The sequence below is a fragment of the Phytophthora sojae genome (assembly GCF_000149755.1).
Source record: "Phytophthora sojae unplaced genomic scaffold PHYSOscaffold_14, whole genome shotgun sequence".
NCBI classification, from domain to species: Eukaryota; Oomycota; class Peronosporomycetes; order Peronosporales; family Peronosporaceae; genus Phytophthora; species Phytophthora sojae.
Window position 1 is genome coordinate 1,347,119 of NW_009258128.1, and position 16,111 is coordinate 1,363,229.

Consider the following 16,111-nt stretch of genomic DNA (forward strand, 5'->3'; position numbering starts at 1 on the left):
ATAACATGATGATTCCCTTCTATTAGGCTTGTAAAGATGAGCAACATCCTCAAGAATTGAAGGTTTTGGAGCTCTACGTTGCAGTTGCGTGAATTGAAGAGCATACCGAATTCTTCGTGGATCTACTCAGCTAGTGCCAGTTTTTCCAATACGACTCGTATCGAGTTTTGCCATTCCCCACGTAGACACGTCGACCATTAAACTTGTTGACGTCAGGGATGATCTTGGACAGCACCTTGAGGATTTTCTCCTTTGTCGTGAGCTTGGGCTCGGCGACGGCGGCGATATGCCACTTCCTTTCCTCCTCGTCGGCGTTGCTGGCCAGAGTCGTGCCCAGTGTGTTGTCGGAGCCCCGGCGAATAGAAGTTGCGTGGCCACTGGCAAGAAGAACGGCTGCAACAATTGTCAGGACGAAGCCGAGACGCATACTGCTTATCTTGGCGGTCGAGAGGTTTTGCTTGGGAGAGCAGATTGGAAACTGAATCCTGGAAACCTCTTCGAGTTTTGCTCGTCCACCAATATCGCTAATACGTGCATATCCGGAGGTGACGCAAAGCCAGCATCACCTCAGCAAAGATGACCTAAAACCGAACACCAGTTCATCAAAGAAATCCCGAGTACACCAATACCTTGAAGTAGCGTGGTGTCCCGCGTGGTTTTCAGGAATTTGACCGTCTTTCATCAGTGCGCATGCTATGGGGGCTTTGGACGACTGGCGAGTCCAGCAAAGCAGCATCCCATCGTGAATTACCAGGGGCTGCAATACTCTCGTGAATGAAGTGGCAGAGGAATTCGCCAGGTATATTGTTCGACGGCATTGGTCTAAGCTCGCAAAATCATCCGCTGCATATTAAAATTGAGCTTAGCTGTTGCCCGCCAAGATATCACCACGTCCACCGCCACTCAGGCGGATCTCTCCTCGCTATTTCTTCTTCTTGCTCTCTTGTTGCTTGCTGCGGATGCTAGCGAGTCGCTTTTTCTTCTCTTCTTCGCGGTGAGCCAGCCGACGCGCGCGAGCCGTCTTGCCGCCCACGACTTCAAACTGCTCTTCATACCGCTGTGTTTCGTGGTCTTGCGCTCCCAGTGCGGCAGGTCGGCGCGCTTCTTCTTGTTCTCCTCCTTCCTCTTCTCCAACTCGGCAGCAAAGGCCTCGGCGTACTCCGGACTCTTCATGAGCTGCTTCCACACCCTCGGGGTGGCTTGAGCGCACGACTTGCATCTAGGGATCGCACGCGTGGGGGACTGATTGTTCTTGCCAAACTTCTTAAGAGGGAGGTACTCCTCGCAGCAGGCGCAGCGTTTCGTTTTGAGCGTGCCGCGCTGCACGTCCGCCTGCTCCAGCTCGCTGACAGTCGGCAGCTTTCTGCGGCACCGTCTGCACTTGCCGTCGGCCGGCTTTGCTTCGGTCTCCAAAGGTGCAGTGGCATCTTCCACCTTGATGGCGGCACCTTCGAGCTTGACTGTGGCATTTTCCAACTTGACTGGGGCGTCTTCCAGCTTGGTTGTGGTGTGACTGGAATTGGTACAGTCGACACTTTCGACAGCCTCGAGTTTCACGTTAACCGTCAAATTGGGCACTACGTTGTGGTCATTCTCATCATTTTGAGTCTCTCTCGCCAGCTCGAGTAGCTCCTCGTCGTAGCACTCGCTCTCGGTGGATGAACCGTCGTCATACGGCGGTGCAACAGAACTCGAGTCCATTTTGCTGGTTAGCGGAGACCGTGGAATAAGCAGGTTTGATGGGTCAGAATTGTTTTGGCAAAAGTTTTTAGGATGTGAAAACCTGAAAACCTGAGTAGTACTTGTTGGGCTTTGGCGCGAATGGGAATCCTGATGAAAGCATTCATTCATCGTTCAAGTCTTACACTAGTTTGTCTACAGTAGACGAACCACTGCAACCTATGCCGACATGAAAGCCTGGTATGACACCAATGGGGGACTGAAGCCTGTTCAGCTTGACAAGACATACTCACTTACTTACACCTGCTGACCGACGTCCGAGGCGTGGGCCGTCTCGGCGGAGTGGTTGCTCTCCCCGTTGCGCTCGCTCGAGGTCGAGCGGTAGAGGAAGCTCAGCGCGAAGGTCACGACGTACATAGCCACGGCGATGAAGGTGAAGACGTAGCCCGTGTTCATGCTGCCGCAGCGGAACAGAGTGGAGCCGTGGTAGGCCGTGAACTCCGAGTTGGTGGTCGAGCAGTCCGAAACTTGGGCCGACGTGGCGAAGAGGATGCCGGCGACCAATAGCGCCACAGCGATGAGGACGTCCATGAAGCGCTCGACGCCCACCGTCGGGTGGCGCGACAGCTTGAGCGTCTCCACCGCCACCATGTGCCACAGCGAGTACAGGACGCCAGAGTACGCCATGAGGATGGCGTACGTGGCCTTGGGCTCGACGTACTGGCCCGTGTAGTAGTGCTTGTAGCCCAGCACGATGCACACCAGCGCCACGACGGAGCAAGCGAACTGCAGCGTGCGGCCAGTGCAGCGCACGATCTTCAGTCCCGGGTGCTGCAGGTCAAGGTCCACGGTAGCAGACGCACTTGACAGTCCGTCCTTCTTGCCGGGAGTGCTGGCCACCGCGTAGCCATTGGCCTGCGAGTCGTCATCGGCCAGAGCAGCCTGCAGGTTGTCACCGTTCACCGACTTGCACGTGTCACGCACAAAGCTCCAGACCAGCGTCACCAGGAACAGCGCGCAGGTCACGAACGTCAACACAATGGCGACGGTCATGTCCCCGCAGCGGAAGAGCGCCGAGCCGTGGTAGGTCTCGAACATGGTGTTGTACGACGAGCATTCTTTGACCGCCTCCGAGGTGGCGTGCAGGATGCCGGCGATCAGCAGCGCGATGGCCAGCACAGCGTCCACAAGGCGCTGGTACAACACCTTCGGCACACTCGAGGTGAGCTTGAGCACACCGACGGGCAAGACGTAGTAGAGTCCGCAGAGCATGGCCGAGTAGCACGCGATGGTGGTGTAGATGGCCGAGCCGCTGCTCAACTGGCCCGACGTGAACTTGATGTAGCCCAGCGACGTGAAGATCATGGCGAGCACGGAGCACAGCGCCTGAAGGGCGCGGACCCCGAGGCGGCCCGACGATAGCAGGGTGGCGGCCATTGCTGGTGCTTCAGTTCGTGAGCTCACTGGAGGAGTGTGGAGTGTGAACGGCGCAAAGCAAATTGCAGAATGAGACCAGGACTGCAGCCAGCTCCATCGGCGTGAGCTGGTTGTCGGGAGCTCGCCGCATTTCAATTGCGGCGGCTGCGACACCACCCGCGGCATCGAAGCGATGAGCTCTCCTATTGTTCTTGCGGTGTGCCATCACGCGTGTCCTCGGACGCAGCGATTTGCTCCAAGCCTCGTGCCTTGCTCAACGAACCAATCGACTAGCAGGTCGTCTCCGCTGGCCGTTCATCACTACACCCCAGCATACACTTGTACTCGACATGGAATCCCACGGTGGTCTCGCTGCACGACAATGGTTGGTCCCTGACACGAGTCCTGGCACGCGTTGCTCAGCAGACCGGGCTGGCGGGTGATCGATGGTGTTCCCTTGAACGCAGGAGTTGGAGGTTGATATAATGTAACGTGAATCACGATTCGTGATGAGCTCTTGCCGGCAGTCTCACTGCTCTTTCGTCGACAGGTACACCTCGTACAAGTGTAGGTGTAGCAATATATGTAACGAAAAGCCTGATGGCGAAATGCGTGGGATCACTTTACTCTCCGCCGATGCGATTGGCACGAGGCGCGTGGAAGACAACAAGCCCGCATGGGTTAGAGATGCGCCTATTATCATGAAGATGCAGACGAAAGGCACTGAATGGGAGGTCGAAGGCAAGCAACACCGCAACTCCAAGTGACATCGTGGCATCAATATAGCACCTGAAATTGGTGGTCGTCCGGCATGCACAAGTTGCTGTTTGATTGAAAGAGTGTAATCATAGTTCAGTATGTATTACTCTCCCACCTCAAACTCCTTTTCAAGCTTTCAAAGCTGGCCGAGTAATTTGAGCAATTATGGATAACATTCCCCCAGTGGTTCACCACAGACGGAAGCTCGAACCGCCTACACAAACAGATCGCTCGGGTAGGTGCTATGACCTTTGTATCTTTCTTCTTACCCTCATAAGTTCAAACAGAGATCGTTTCGTAGCTCTGACCTCCATTCAGGAAAACTTCGGCATTAGGAATACATTTACTATGCGTTTGCTCGCGTTTTAACAAGCCCATGGCAGGTAGTCGAGAGCCAAACTTCGGCTTGACCGGAGATTGTAGTAATTACATCGGCTTAGAAGGAATTTGTTACACCAGCGCCATTACTATCTCTAGTTGGCAGGGACCAACCAAGAGAACGCGGTCGGTACAATATGAATTAGCTAGCACACTAGGATGTCATATCAACGAAATCAAGTACACGCAGTGGTGGGTCCGTAAACGACAAATCTTTTTTTGTTTGGTTTTGCTAAATCAAGTTGAAGTTGTTATCCGAGTAGATGGGAAGTTGAAGTCCTCTCACTACTCAGGTCTCCTTGCCATTTACACCTGCTGGCCAGGCTCGGCGTCCACGTGACGCGGGGCGGGCTCGCTGTCGCTCGAGCCGCAGAAGCTGAGCGCCAAGGTCACCAGGAAGAAGACGCAGTCGATGAATGCCAGCACGTACGCGCGCGTGAGGCTGCCACAGCGGTAGATGTTGGAGCCGTCCAGCGAGCCCGAGTCCGCCTCGTACTTGGCGTTGATCGTGTCGCAGTCCGAGACCTGGTGTGAGGCCGCGAGGAGGATGGCGAAGAGCAGGAGCAGGACGGCGAGCAGCAGGTCCAGGAAGCGCTCGATGCCGGCGCTCGGGCGGTGCGACTTCTTGAGGATGTCGACCACCACGAGGTGGAAGAGCGTGTACAGGATGCAGCTCCACGACACAAGCACCATGAACATGGCCACGGGGCTCGTGAAGCGGCCGGTGAAGTAGTGCTTGTAGCCAGCCACAGTGCTGATAAAGGTGAGGAGCGACAGCACGAACTGGACGAAGCGACCGCCGCGACGGGCGATAGCGAGCGTCGGGTGGCGCGAGTCCGCGGCGGTGTAGGCCTCGGCACGCGAAGCACCGGGCGTCGTGGCCTCCGTGTACCCAGCAGCGACGGCGGCCTCGGCCTGGCTGGTGCTGGCGTTGTCGCTCACGAAGCTCCAGATGAGCGTCACGACGAACAGCGCGAAGGTGACGAACGTGAAGATGACGCCCATGGTCAGGTTGCCGCAGCGGAAGAGCTGCAGGCCAGCGTAGGCCTCGTACTCGTCGTTCTTCTCGGAGCAGTCCTTCACGCCCGAGGAGGCCCAGAGGAGGATGCCACCAAGAAGCAGAAGCACGGCGAGCACGCCGTCCACCAGGCGCTGGAAGTTCACAGATGGGGCCACAGCCGTCCACTTGAGGACCTTCACGGGCAGCACGTAGTACAGACCCGTCAGGAACGCCGAGTAGTTCATGAGGATGCTGAACTCCGGGGACAAGCCGCTGAGCTGACCGTCGTCGTTCTTCACGTAGCCGCCCCACGTGAAGATGAGCGCGAGCAGAGCGAAGAGCGTCTGGAGCGAGCGCACGGCCAGACGGGTAGTGGAGATCGCCATGGTCTTCTGCCTTGGCTTGGGTTGGCTGAACGGAGAGGTTGTTGCTGTGAGTGAACAAGTGCGCGATGCAAAGCAAATTGCAGAATAAGTGCCAAGTCGGCGGCGATCTCGACGTCCTCGAGCGCGCTGCGGAATCTTGGGCTGAATGGGCGTCGCATGATCAAAAGCTCGCGTAAGTCTTCTGCCCGGCATATCGGCTGCAGCTGAGTCTATCCAAATGTGTATATCGCTGGCACATGTGTAGACGAGTGCAGGATACACCGGCAGCAGATGGACGGCAAACACGGATACATATCCGCGAATATCGCAGAGCTTCAGGCTCGTGGAGCATTGCACCGCTCCACGGTGCTCCGGCGGTGCCAGCTGCCAGCTGCAGAGGCGCCTCCAGCCCGACGGAACGACGGTGAATCCTCATGCAGAGGCTCGTGCAGCCGCGGGGGATCCGTGTGATTCGCGACAGTCGGGTTCACGCGGATACACGATGGAGCATGTATCCTTGAGGCGATCCTGCTGTCCAGCACCAGTCTCCTTTGCAACTGAAATGCAGGGGCATCGCTACATGTAGCCGGCCTTGGCAAAAGCCTCAAGCCAGCACGCACTGTAATAGACTTCGAGTGCTATGTCAAGCTGTGGTGCCGGTGCCAGGATATACTACGCACAGGCGAGATAACACCGTCATAATAAGTCGGTGCCGGCGCAGCGGCACCGCTGGTGCAGGTTGGAACGACCGTCGAGTGAAGCCGCTCGCGTCCCCATGTCACAGAGATAGAGACCGGGGCAATAAGTCGGCATTTCGCCATTTGGACGTCGTACGCGAGCTTCAACGTGGGCGACACTGCGGCACAAGCGTTGCCCGGCGAAGTTCGAGCTGGCGGTGACAACCTGTTGTCCTTGGGATCGTCGCTATCGAGCTTTACCCGACAGTGCAGCAGTCGCAGCACAACGCAGCTGCATGCTGCTAGCATTACCCCTGTCTAGCGTGTAGATGCTGCTTCTCCGTCGTGATGTCATCAGCCTTACCAAGTAGAGGGCGTTTATCTTGGCGCGTACCCTATGCGCAGCAGCTCCTTGACAGACGAACAAGCTGCGCAGCACAGTCGATCCGCTTAAGCCGAAAAGAGCTCTCTCTTCAATGGAACACTTCAACTTTCACTTCAACCCCGGGATGGGTACAGTTGATGTGTCGTACATATCTCATGTAGTGCACACCACTTTCTCCCCATACAATGAGAACAAAGTCCCAACCCCAAGCAGACAGCAAACAGCAGAGCTGGCAGGCGAGAGCATGGAGGGCGACTACTCGCACTGCGACCTGTCGGACCCGGACTTCGAGGGCGAGTTGACCAAGCGCAGCGTGTGGCTCAAGGAGTGGCGCAAGCGCTACTTCGTGCTCAAGGGCAACAAGCTCTACTTCTGCCGCGCGCAGGGCGAGCCGGCGCACGGGCTCATCGACCTGGCGGACTGCCTGACCGTCAAGTCGGCGGAGGAGAAGACCAACAAGCGCTTCTGCTTCGAGGTGGCCACGCCCGACTCGACCTTCTACATGTACGCGGAGAACGAGAAGCAGAAGGACGAGTGGATCGGCGCCATCGGCCGCGCCATCGTCAAGTTCTCCAGCTCCTTCACGGGCGACCAGGACGACGACGCCAACTGATTACGTTAAGCTTAGCAGCCACTCGATGCAGGGGGTGGGCGGATACTTCAGTACAGGAAGAGAGAGAGAGAGGACTGGGCGTGTTGCATGTAAAGAAACTATTGACTCGAATGTCTTGCTCTTCTGCGGTACTGTTGTGTGCCAGACAACTCGGCGACGGAGGATACACGTCTGAACCCCCTGGCTTCAAGCGCTGAAGGTAGATGGATACCTGTGCGTTGCACAGATCGAGGTGTCGGGCAAAGACAGAGCCTAGATACATTGCCCGTGAGATGGGGGCCTATGGTTTTGCTGTTTGTTTTGCTGAAGCATGTCAATAATGGAAACCTTTCGTTGGATGAAGGTGACGGGAATTTATTTACAAGTTACTACGTGCAGGGGCAAAAAAAGAAATACTACGTGGTGGAGGGGGAACTTTGGGCGCCACTTGCTGCTTCATGCGCAGTGCTTGCCGACTATTTGGCGTCGTCGTGGGGGGGGGCTGGCTGACCTACTTTTCGGAGAGCACCTTGAAGAGGCTGGGCACGACCTCCATGCGCCAGGGGCCGTTCTCCAGCACTTCGCCGTCGATGTTCATGCAGTCCTCGTGCTGGTCGGGCTCGACCTCCACGGCCTTGACCTTGAGGTACGAGATGAGCTCGCTCTGCAGCTCCTTGCCCATGACGTACAGTCCGAAGAGCTTGGCCGTGGCCAGAAGACTGCCCTTGCGCGTGATGATGAGGTCCAGGTTGCCGTCCGACGGGTGTGAGTAGGCGCCATCGGGCGTGATGTTGACGACGCCCACCACGACGTAGCTGCTGCTGTCCTCTTTCCACACGAATTCTGGATACCGCTTGCGACTCGCTGGACTCTGAATGCTGCCGGCAATGCCGCCCCACGACTTGCGGTGGGTGCTGAAGCGGTCGTTGTTATCGTACACGCTGCCCTCCTCGACATCGAACTGGTCCAATGCACCGGCGTCCGGGTAGTCGTCGTACCGGATGAGCGGCGGTTGGGGCTCCGTCAGCACGTAGCGGACCTTACCCGTGTGCTTCTTGGGCAGAATCACCGTGCGCTTAACCTTGAGGAAGGCGTACCGAAGCGTTCCCATCCAGCGGTAGCGCTCCGACTCGGCTGCAATGTCTCCAGCAACGCCCCAGCCCAGACCGCAGTAGCTGTAGTGCACCACCTCCGGGTTGGCCGAAGACACGGCCGTCACCACGTCCAGCGGGCGCATCTTGCGCTTCAAGATGCAGTACAGAGCCGAATTCACAGTTGGAATACCAGCGCCCGTGCCGAAGGCGTTCTGCGTACCCGCAGAAATGAGCGAGATGGGTGTCGAGGCCACAATCTCCCGCCACTCATGCTCGGGTCGAGTCAATAGACCGTTCATGAATTCACAGAGCGTGCCATCTCCACCGATGAAAACGAGCGCCTCGAAGCCGTCTTCGGCCGAGTATTCCTTGCCCATCTCAGCTCCGTGGCCGGAATGGGTCGTCTCTTCGACAACGTACTCGAAGTTGCCGAGCTCCAGGAACGGCCTGACCTTCTCCTCCCAGATCCTCCGCGCCTGTCGTTTGCCCGAGTGCGGGTTCACGACCACCTTCAGGAGCCGCTTCTCAGAAATGGGCGGCGCGCGCGCCTGCCAGCGCACGAGCTCCTGGATGGCAGCGACCCAGCTGTCGACCACCTCGGTCTCGAGGCAGTGGAAGTCCACGTGCCTGGGCGTGCGCAGCAACGCCTTGGCGCCCGTGCCGCGCCCCTTCTTGAAGTAGTGCACACGGAAGCTGCTGGCCCTCTTCTTGGGCAGCAGCTCGGCGCCCACGACGTCGTCCGTTACCAGCATGCCGAGCGTCTTCCCTCCTCTGGACCACGTGATGGTCTCCGGGTCGAGCCGGAGCTCGCACTTGCGGACGTGGTGGTCCACGCGCACGACCGTGTTGAGCTCCGTGTCCAGCGGCGCCTCGCGCCTGGAGAAGGCCGTGACGCGCCGGATGCTCTCGCGCAGGCTGCTGCCGGGCACCTCGCGCGGGTTCTCGAACGTGTAGTCGCCGATGGACGTGGAGCGCATGCTGAGCGCCGTCTTGGCCAGCTCCCGCGCCGACTCGCGCGACAGCTGCTGCACGTACGTCTGGCTGCGCTTGTGGGGCGGGCAGCGACTGCTGCTCTTGCCGGCGCTGCGCGCGTGCGGGGACAGCGTCGGCAGCTGCAGCTGGCGTTGCGCGTACTGCTGGAGGCCGCGCCCGCGCTCGTCCTGCGCCAGCGCGGGCAGCGCGAAGCCGCCCGCGCCGTTCTGGCTGCCGCTCGCCTCCAGCAGCTCCTCGGGCGTCTTGGGGGTCGTGAGCTCCACGTCGCTGGCGCGCACGGAGCTGGGTTTGCCGTGCGAGCTGGGGGGCGTCGAGAGGCCGTCCAGGAAGGACGAGCCGCCGCCGCCGCGGGGCGTCATGGACAGCGCGTCCTCGGGCACGGTCTGCGGGCCGCGGCTGTAGGCCGGACTCATGGCTGCTACTGTACCCTGTCTCCTCCTCCTGTTGGCGTCGCAGCCAGCGTTTCCGATTGTGATGGCGCTTGCCGTCGCTGTCGCCGTCGCTCGCTCTCTATCCGTTCGACACAGAGTTTCCGTTACACGGCCGTGGGTAGGGAAAGGGACCAGCTGGAGGCGACTAAATCCAGGCTGGCGTGCACGCTAAAACCACGCGCGGTTTCTCGACGCGCGTGCGAGGATACCATGCGTCGTCTGGGCGGAGGGTAAATACTGAGCTTTGCTTCGGTAGGAGGCAGCGAGCGGCGGCGCGGAGAGGGAGAAAGCGAGCGTCGAGCGCTACCTGGGCGAAAAGTTGCGAGGCGCGGTACTGTCGATGCGGTACTTGAACGATTGCACACACTTGGCTTTTGTATGGCGCGACGAGCTGGACGTGGGACTTGCGTTTTTCATTGGAAAAATGAACCCTTAATTACGAGTGCGAAAACGGTTGATTGGGCTAAAACGACCTTAAGGGGCCGCTAAATCGCTGATCCATGTTTATCTCCTAAACTTTCACGATGATTACACCAAAGACGATTGCTTTGCAAGATTACCCCCTGCCAAAACGTGAGTACTTATGGTGGTCGGGAACGGGCCGGAAGGCGTTGCAGTCGGCAGGCGGCGGCCGGCTGTCCAGCTGCAGTTTCCACCAACACGCGAGTTAAAGTCAGGCAAAGACTGCTCGTGCGTGCAAATATCTTGGCGTCAAGTGCAGATATCGCCACGAGAAAACCTACAACAACTCCCTCGTCTGCTCGGACACCGAGCTTTCGTTGCGCGTTTTGACTAAATTGGTTTGGTCACATCCATGGCTATCAATACATTAGTAGAGCGCGGGCACCTGCGCAGAGCTTGGAACAGTTGAATCGTTGAATCATTCCAGGGGCCATTTGCTCACGCCGGCGCTCATGCCGCCCCTCCGGGTGCGGTGGCACACAATCATTCGCCTGTATACCTTCTGTCAATCAATCGTTTTTTGGAGCCAGCAGCGCAGATGAGGCGCTATACTGGGCGCGAGTCACTTGCTGATCCTCGCCGTATCCGAGCAAGGCAACGAAAGGCTCGGTCGGCCATGGATCCCCCCGCATCAGCAGGCTGCCAGCAGCACGAGCAACAGCGCTGGTAAGCGGCGGCAAGTGCGCGGCGATCGCCTCGCCTCGATGCACTGCACTGCAATGCCTGCAGGATCGGGAGGGACCAGTGAATTGCTGGCAGTAATCTGTGAGACTGCCCCTCGGTGCAATCGATTACGGCAAGCGCAGCGTCGACGACATGGCTGCACTTTGGAGTCAATATCCGCCCACTACACCTCTGGCTGGTCCCTTCTCAGCCGTTGCCACCGCCACCACTGCAGTACATGTAGCAGCAGCTTTCGACGCCGTCAGTTGGACTGCCGAGCAAAAATTTTCTGGGATCCCGAGCCGCTCAGCAGCGGCAGTTCTGAGCAGGATCTGCTGTAAACGTTGGTTGGTCCTCGGAACTAGCCTCGCTGCATCTTGCTTGGCCGGAGCAATAAAAATATGCATGGAAAAAATGCGCTAGATATAATGTCTGTAGTGTGGTAGATGGTTTTACCTAGGCGTTCGCGAGTGAATTTGGTATGAGGGTCTTGAAGGCACTAAGGCTTACAACGACCTAAGGTTGTGGAACGACCCCAGGCACGCAGGGGCTTCAAGTACTTTGCCGTGGCAATTAGTTTGTCCCCTTTTTCACATTCGGTAACATCGGACTTGATAAAACAGTAGGCCGTGTTGATCAGCAGAGCCACTTTACATTACCACTTTGAAATGCCTATTTATCCTTTTTGGATCTCGTCCACCACATTGGGCCATCCAAGCAAACGCAGTCAAGATTTTATGCTGTTGGTGACGGATCTCCACAGTAGCCCCGGAGGTGCATGTCCAGGTTTGGTGCCTCGATTATTGCTTGGCCTAGCACTTCGATTGCTTCTTCTATGGTTGCCTGAAACATTAGGCTCGCGTTTCCATCGGTCACGAAATACTAAGTACTTTGTTAGCAGCAACTTGATTCGCTCGCTCGCTTCAAATTAAAGCTCTGGGCGATAGTTTTGCGAAGAGCTGACGCAACAGTCGAGATTCTATTCGTTTTCCCACGCTCAGTTTATCCAAAAACCCGTTCTACAGAGCGGCCGATCAAGGGAACAAGCGAAGGCGAGCGCTGCACACGACTTTTCTGCTACAGGAGGACCAACGACCCAAAGTATCGCCTCACTTAAACCCGAGCATCGCCACTAGTGGCAATCGCGTGAAAGAACCAACGACTGACCGCGAATACCATTTCTGGTGCAATCAGCAAAAGATGGAGAAGGTTGCAAAGTTCAAACAGAGCCTTGCTTCAATAAAATTGAGAAGCTAACGAGCTTACCGACACTTTGTGTTAGTGCTTCCGCATTTGGGATAGTGCGCTGGCCTACTGCTGCATGAGTACTTCACCACACATCCGCATCCTGAACGAAGCACAAATATTCACTGTGCACGTACTTGACCTGTAAATGCAAGATCCGGAGCTGTTCCGGCAGCTTCAGGGCGAAACAGGGCTGGCTCCCAAAATGACTGCCGCACTCTGCAAAGTACAAATGTCTAATGTCTCCCTCCAACCACGCAGTTCATCGCGGTGAACGATCTCCACTCAAACGCCTTGAAAAAGTTCCTGCATAAGAGTCATTTAATTACCATACCCTTCTTCTGCATCCCCCTCTAGCTCCGAGTCGCGTACGAGTAGCACACGTAGAAGAAGATGAGCGTGAAGAGCATGCCGCCTATCACAATCCAAAAGTCCACCGTGTCTCGCCGCTCGATCACCCGCAGCAACGAGCTCGACAGCCCTAATCTATTGGCGATGTCCAGCAGCTTCGTGCGCACATTCTACCGCAACAACAAGAACAACAAAAAGAGCAACGCAAAACAGTCAGCTCTAAAGTCCTCCCTCCCTCTCAGTTCGTCCGCCCGCCCGGCCGCACCTTCATCCGGTTGCGCTGCTCGCCCAGGTCGCCAAGGATCGACTGCGACAGACTCGTGAGGTCCGAGACCATCTGCGACGAGCGCTGCAGACTCTCCGACTCCTGCGCCGCGTATATGGCCCCGTTGCCGCTGTCGAAGCCGGCGTTGCGCCTGCTCATGAGGCTCTCGCGCTCGCGCGCCTCCACGGCGCGGCGGTTGACGCTGTAGATGTGCTGCTCCAGCGTGCTGCCGAGTGCGTGCGTCTCGCTGCGCAGCTGCTGCAGCTTCTTGGCCCACGTGTCGCGCTCCGCGGGCTTGGCGCTCGTCTGCACGAGCGAGTCGAGCTGCCACAGCAGCTGCTCCAGCGTACTCAGGTTGGCGCGCGCCTCGGCCTGCAGCTCCGCGTCCGTGCGGCCGCCCGTGCGCCCCGAGTCCAGGTAGCTCATCTGCATCTTGAGCTCGAACTGCAGCTTGCGCGCCTGCGGGTACAGCGAGTCCAGCGTCTGGCGGCCCGCGAGCCCCATGGCGGGCGGCGGCGGCTGCATCCGAGGCTGCATACTGTAACGTTTTACACTGCGGAAGGAGACGCGTAGCGTTGTATGGAGTTGTACAAAGTGATATCGACTTGGGGAGGAGACACTGTAGCCATGTTGTGTTGTTGTTAAGTTGACTTGTGTATTGAGCTTTTTGCCTTGAGCTATTTGCTTTTCTTCCGCTAAGAGTCTTGCAGCAGCCCCAAGCCGGATCTTTCATTCGATGCGTCTGCCACTTCGTGTTCGACGTTGTGGCAGAAAGTGACGGTGATGTAAGCGCGAGCTCCGCCCGATGAGCTCTGGGCTCGGGCCTGCTTTTGATCGCAACTGGGCGATATAGTACGTTTTAGAGCAATTTCCTCCTCCCGCTCTGAGCATCTACAGACAAGTGGAAGTCGGGCGGCTCCGGATTAAACACGGCAATGCAACTACTCACCGATATCTTCTCTCCACCGTTCTAATGCCCGGAGTGACGATTCGGTTCCATGCGCCTAAACACCGGACCGAACGCTTTGACGTCCACAGCAATGGGATAGCGCTGTCACGGTGGTGTTCATCGCTGGTGCGCCCCTCTCCCTTCGCCGCCCACGGTGCAGTGAGCACCAGGACGACCGGTATTGTTGCAGCTGCCATACCCTGCACCAACGGTTCCTGTAGGGTAATTTATTCAACGAGCGGCACTGCAGGCGAGTTGCTTGCACTGTTGCGGTGGAGTGTGGACACCACCGTTGCAGACACCGCCAGAAAAAATGTAGCCGCTGCTCCCGAGCACACTGCAAGATATCCGGAATTCGATTGTGTTCATTCGCCGGAGCAAGCACAAAGGCGGCTTCCCTGGCTGCAGCATCGCACCGCTATCTCAGCACCCTCAGCACCCGCCACCAGGAGTTCCGCGGAGTCCGTCCCTGTTGCAGCGCGGTCGTGCCACCTGTTTAACGACGACCATCGATTTGGAGAGGGGTTGACAGAGAAACGGCGACAACCGACCAGCCGCCCTCAACACTGCGAGACGCACTGCGCCAACGCTGCGCTCGGTGCTTAGCTTTTAATCTTCCGCAATGGGTTGGAGCAGCTGGAGCTCGGATGCATGCACGAGGCACGGGGTGCGCTCCAATTCGCCCGAGATCGTCTCGGACATATCTGCGTGAGTCCGTCCTTTTCGGGTGCCGGTTTTGGCAGTGCATGTGCAAAAGTGGGCACGTCCAGTCACTCGAGCTGAATTTTAGACTTCGGCGCCAGCCAATCGCGGGACCCCCTTTCGGTCCAGGCCCTGCCAGAACCGATCACCGGCGTACCCGACTTTGGTCGGTTGTCTCCGTTTCTCTGGCGCGGCGCCCCTGTCGCCCCAGCCCCCCCTTCTTCCACCACAGCCCTCGGTTGACTTAGTGGCAGCCTTCCTGTGCTATTAGTGCTGCGCGTGCGGCACCCCGCTCCGCTCGCGCTTTTCGCGGGGCAACGTCCGCTCCGGTCTGCTCGCAACAGCCCGCGGGATCAGTTCGCATCGTTAGATATCGCCCCGCCCGTGCCCCCCTGGATCCCTTTTTCTGCGCACCAAACAACAGAACGGTGGGGGAGCCAACAGAACGTGGCCAGTGGTGGCGGAAACTCGTGCGCGGCAACGGCAGCACTTCGCCCTCCCTCCCGACACGGAGTCCCGAGTGCCTATATCCTGCGTCTGCATGGTTCATTGCATTACAATACTTGCGTAGCTGGGGGGAGGGCTCGCTCACAGCACGCAGAGCTTTCATCGAGCAGAAAAACTTTGTTCTTCTTTAGGCGACCGCTTCCGCTGGAAGTCACCACCCACGACGCTTGCTCCGTTAGATCGCGGATACTATGGCGCTCGTCCAACGTGTGCTGGCATGCCTGCCTCGTCCCGGCCAGTGATAGACGTTGCAAAAGACTGCGTCTCCGGCAGTTGGCGCTTTGCCGGACAGGTCTCGCTCGGTTGCTGACGACCATTGTTTGGTCTCGGACAACAGTGCGGATGTGTGGACAACGATGACTACCGCCACCGAAGATATAGTGTGGTGCACACCACGTGGTGGGCCGCGGCTTCACCTCGCGCTACAGTGTACAGCACCAATAATGTGAAGGCGACCCCGTGCGCACGAGCGAGCGTTCGCGCTGGACTTGCAGCCAGCTCAGCGCCGGCTGCTCCTGGCCGTTCGGCGCGGCGCCTCGCTGTCTCGCGCTTTTTCGGCAAGCGCCCAGCTTCAAGCTGTACATGTACTCACCTTTTGGTCGTCGGATGTGGTCGCGCATCCACCCGCCCACGTTTCTCTGGGACTAGGGTTACCGATCGGTTTGGGCGGGGCCGGGCGGCCCGGAATTCGAGGCGCTTCGGTCGAGACACGGCTCGGCAGCGTTCACTGGCGCCGCACAAGCGATTTTGCCGTCTGGCCCCCACGCGCTCGCGCAGGGTAAGTGCGGCTCATGTTGGCGCTATAATTAGGGCGGAACAGGCAACAAACAGCCCCGCCGTGTCTCGCCCACGACGGCGCCAATACACCCACCACCACCACCTTCCCCAGCTGAGCTAACCAGGCGCGTCCGTCCGTCGTGTCTGCCTGCAGCCAACGAAGGAAGCAGCAGCGACCAAAAGAGAGAGAAAGAGATCAAAGGAACCCAACCAGCAGCATTGGGCCGTCGAGCCATGAGCAGCTTCGCGCGCGACGCGCCGTCGACGTCTGCGGCCACCAGCGCCGCGGCCACGTCGGGAACGACGTCGACGTCGACAACGACGACATCCACAGCCCCAACAGGCGGCGGTAACAAGAGCAACAACAACAGTAACAACAACAGCAGCAGCAGCCCGAGCGGGAGCAGTCCGGGCAGTCCC

The 16,111-nt window shown here is 58.1% G+C and overlaps 6 protein-coding genes across 6 annotated transcripts; 1 reads left to right on the forward strand and 5 right to left on the reverse strand.

Moving 5' to 3' along the window:
- Positions 1-130: 130 nt before the first annotated feature.
- On the reverse strand, positions 131-1,701 carry PHYSODRAFT_341761 (hypothetical protein; the record flags this gene model as incomplete). The annotated part of the gene is made up of 2 exons (XM_009540103.1): positions 131-393; positions 1,056-1,701. The coding sequence occupies 2 exons, from the start codon at positions 1,699-1,701 to the stop codon at positions 131-133; spliced, it is 909 nt and encodes a 302-aa protein (XP_009538398.1).
- Positions 1,702-1,828: 127 nt separating this feature from the next.
- Positions 1,829-3,165, reverse strand: PHYSODRAFT_289145 (hypothetical protein). The gene has a single exon (XM_009540104.1). The coding sequence runs from the start codon at positions 3,115-3,117 to the stop codon at positions 1,978-1,980; it is 1,140 nt and encodes a 379-aa protein (XP_009538399.1). The 5' UTR covers positions 3,118-3,165; the 3' UTR covers positions 1,829-1,977.
- Positions 3,166-4,539: 1,374 nt separating this feature from the next.
- On the reverse strand, positions 4,540-5,619 carry PHYSODRAFT_341763 (hypothetical protein; the record flags this gene model as incomplete). Its single annotated transcript, XM_009540105.1, has 1 exon — positions 4,540-5,619. One exon carries the CDS (start codon positions 5,617-5,619, stop codon positions 4,540-4,542), a length of 1,080 nt encoding a protein of 359 aa, XP_009538400.1.
- A 1,276-nt stretch (positions 5,620-6,895) lies between these two features.
- Positions 6,896-7,302, forward strand: PHYSODRAFT_289146 (hypothetical protein). The gene has a single exon (XM_009540106.1). The coding sequence runs from the start codon at positions 6,905-6,907 to the stop codon at positions 7,271-7,273; it is 369 nt and encodes a 122-aa protein (XP_009538401.1). The 5' UTR covers positions 6,896-6,904; the 3' UTR covers positions 7,274-7,302.
- A 438-nt stretch (positions 7,303-7,740) lies between these two features.
- PHYSODRAFT_566170 (hypothetical protein) lies at positions 7,741-9,793 on the reverse strand. Its single transcript, XM_009540107.1, has 2 exons — positions 7,942-9,793; positions 7,741-7,892 (listed from the first exon to the last, which is right to left on the reverse strand). Exons 1-2 carry the CDS (start codon positions 9,750-9,752, stop codon positions 7,847-7,849), a joined length of 1,857 nt encoding a protein of 618 aa, XP_009538402.1. The 5' UTR covers positions 9,753-9,793; the 3' UTR covers positions 7,741-7,846.
- A 2,936-nt stretch (positions 9,794-12,729) lies between these two features.
- On the reverse strand, positions 12,730-13,260 carry PHYSODRAFT_532017 (hypothetical protein; the record flags this gene model as incomplete). The annotated part of the gene is made up of 1 exon (XM_009540108.1): positions 12,730-13,260. One exon carries the CDS (start codon positions 13,258-13,260, stop codon positions 12,730-12,732), a length of 531 nt encoding a protein of 176 aa, XP_009538403.1.
- Between the last annotated feature and the right edge of the window lie 2,851 nt (positions 13,261-16,111).

Excerpts from the sequence above, each read along its gene's own strand:
- PHYSODRAFT_566170 (XM_009540107.1), bottom strand. The coding sequence starts at position 9,752 with ATGAGTCCGGCCTACAGCCGCGGCCCGCAGACCGTGCCCGAGGACGCG. Across the intron at positions 7,893-7,941 it reads ACGGCCAAGCTCTTCGGACT|GTCAAGGCCGTGGAGGTCGA; the intron begins GTACGTCATGGG and ends TCGTACCTCAAG.
- PHYSODRAFT_289146 (XM_009540106.1), top strand. The coding sequence starts at position 6,905 with ATGGAGGGCGACTACTCGCACTGCGACCTGTCGGACCCGGACTTCGAG.
- PHYSODRAFT_289145 (XM_009540104.1), bottom strand. The coding sequence starts at position 3,117 with ATGGCCGCCACCCTGCTATCGTCGGGCCGCCTCGGGGTCCGCGCCCTT.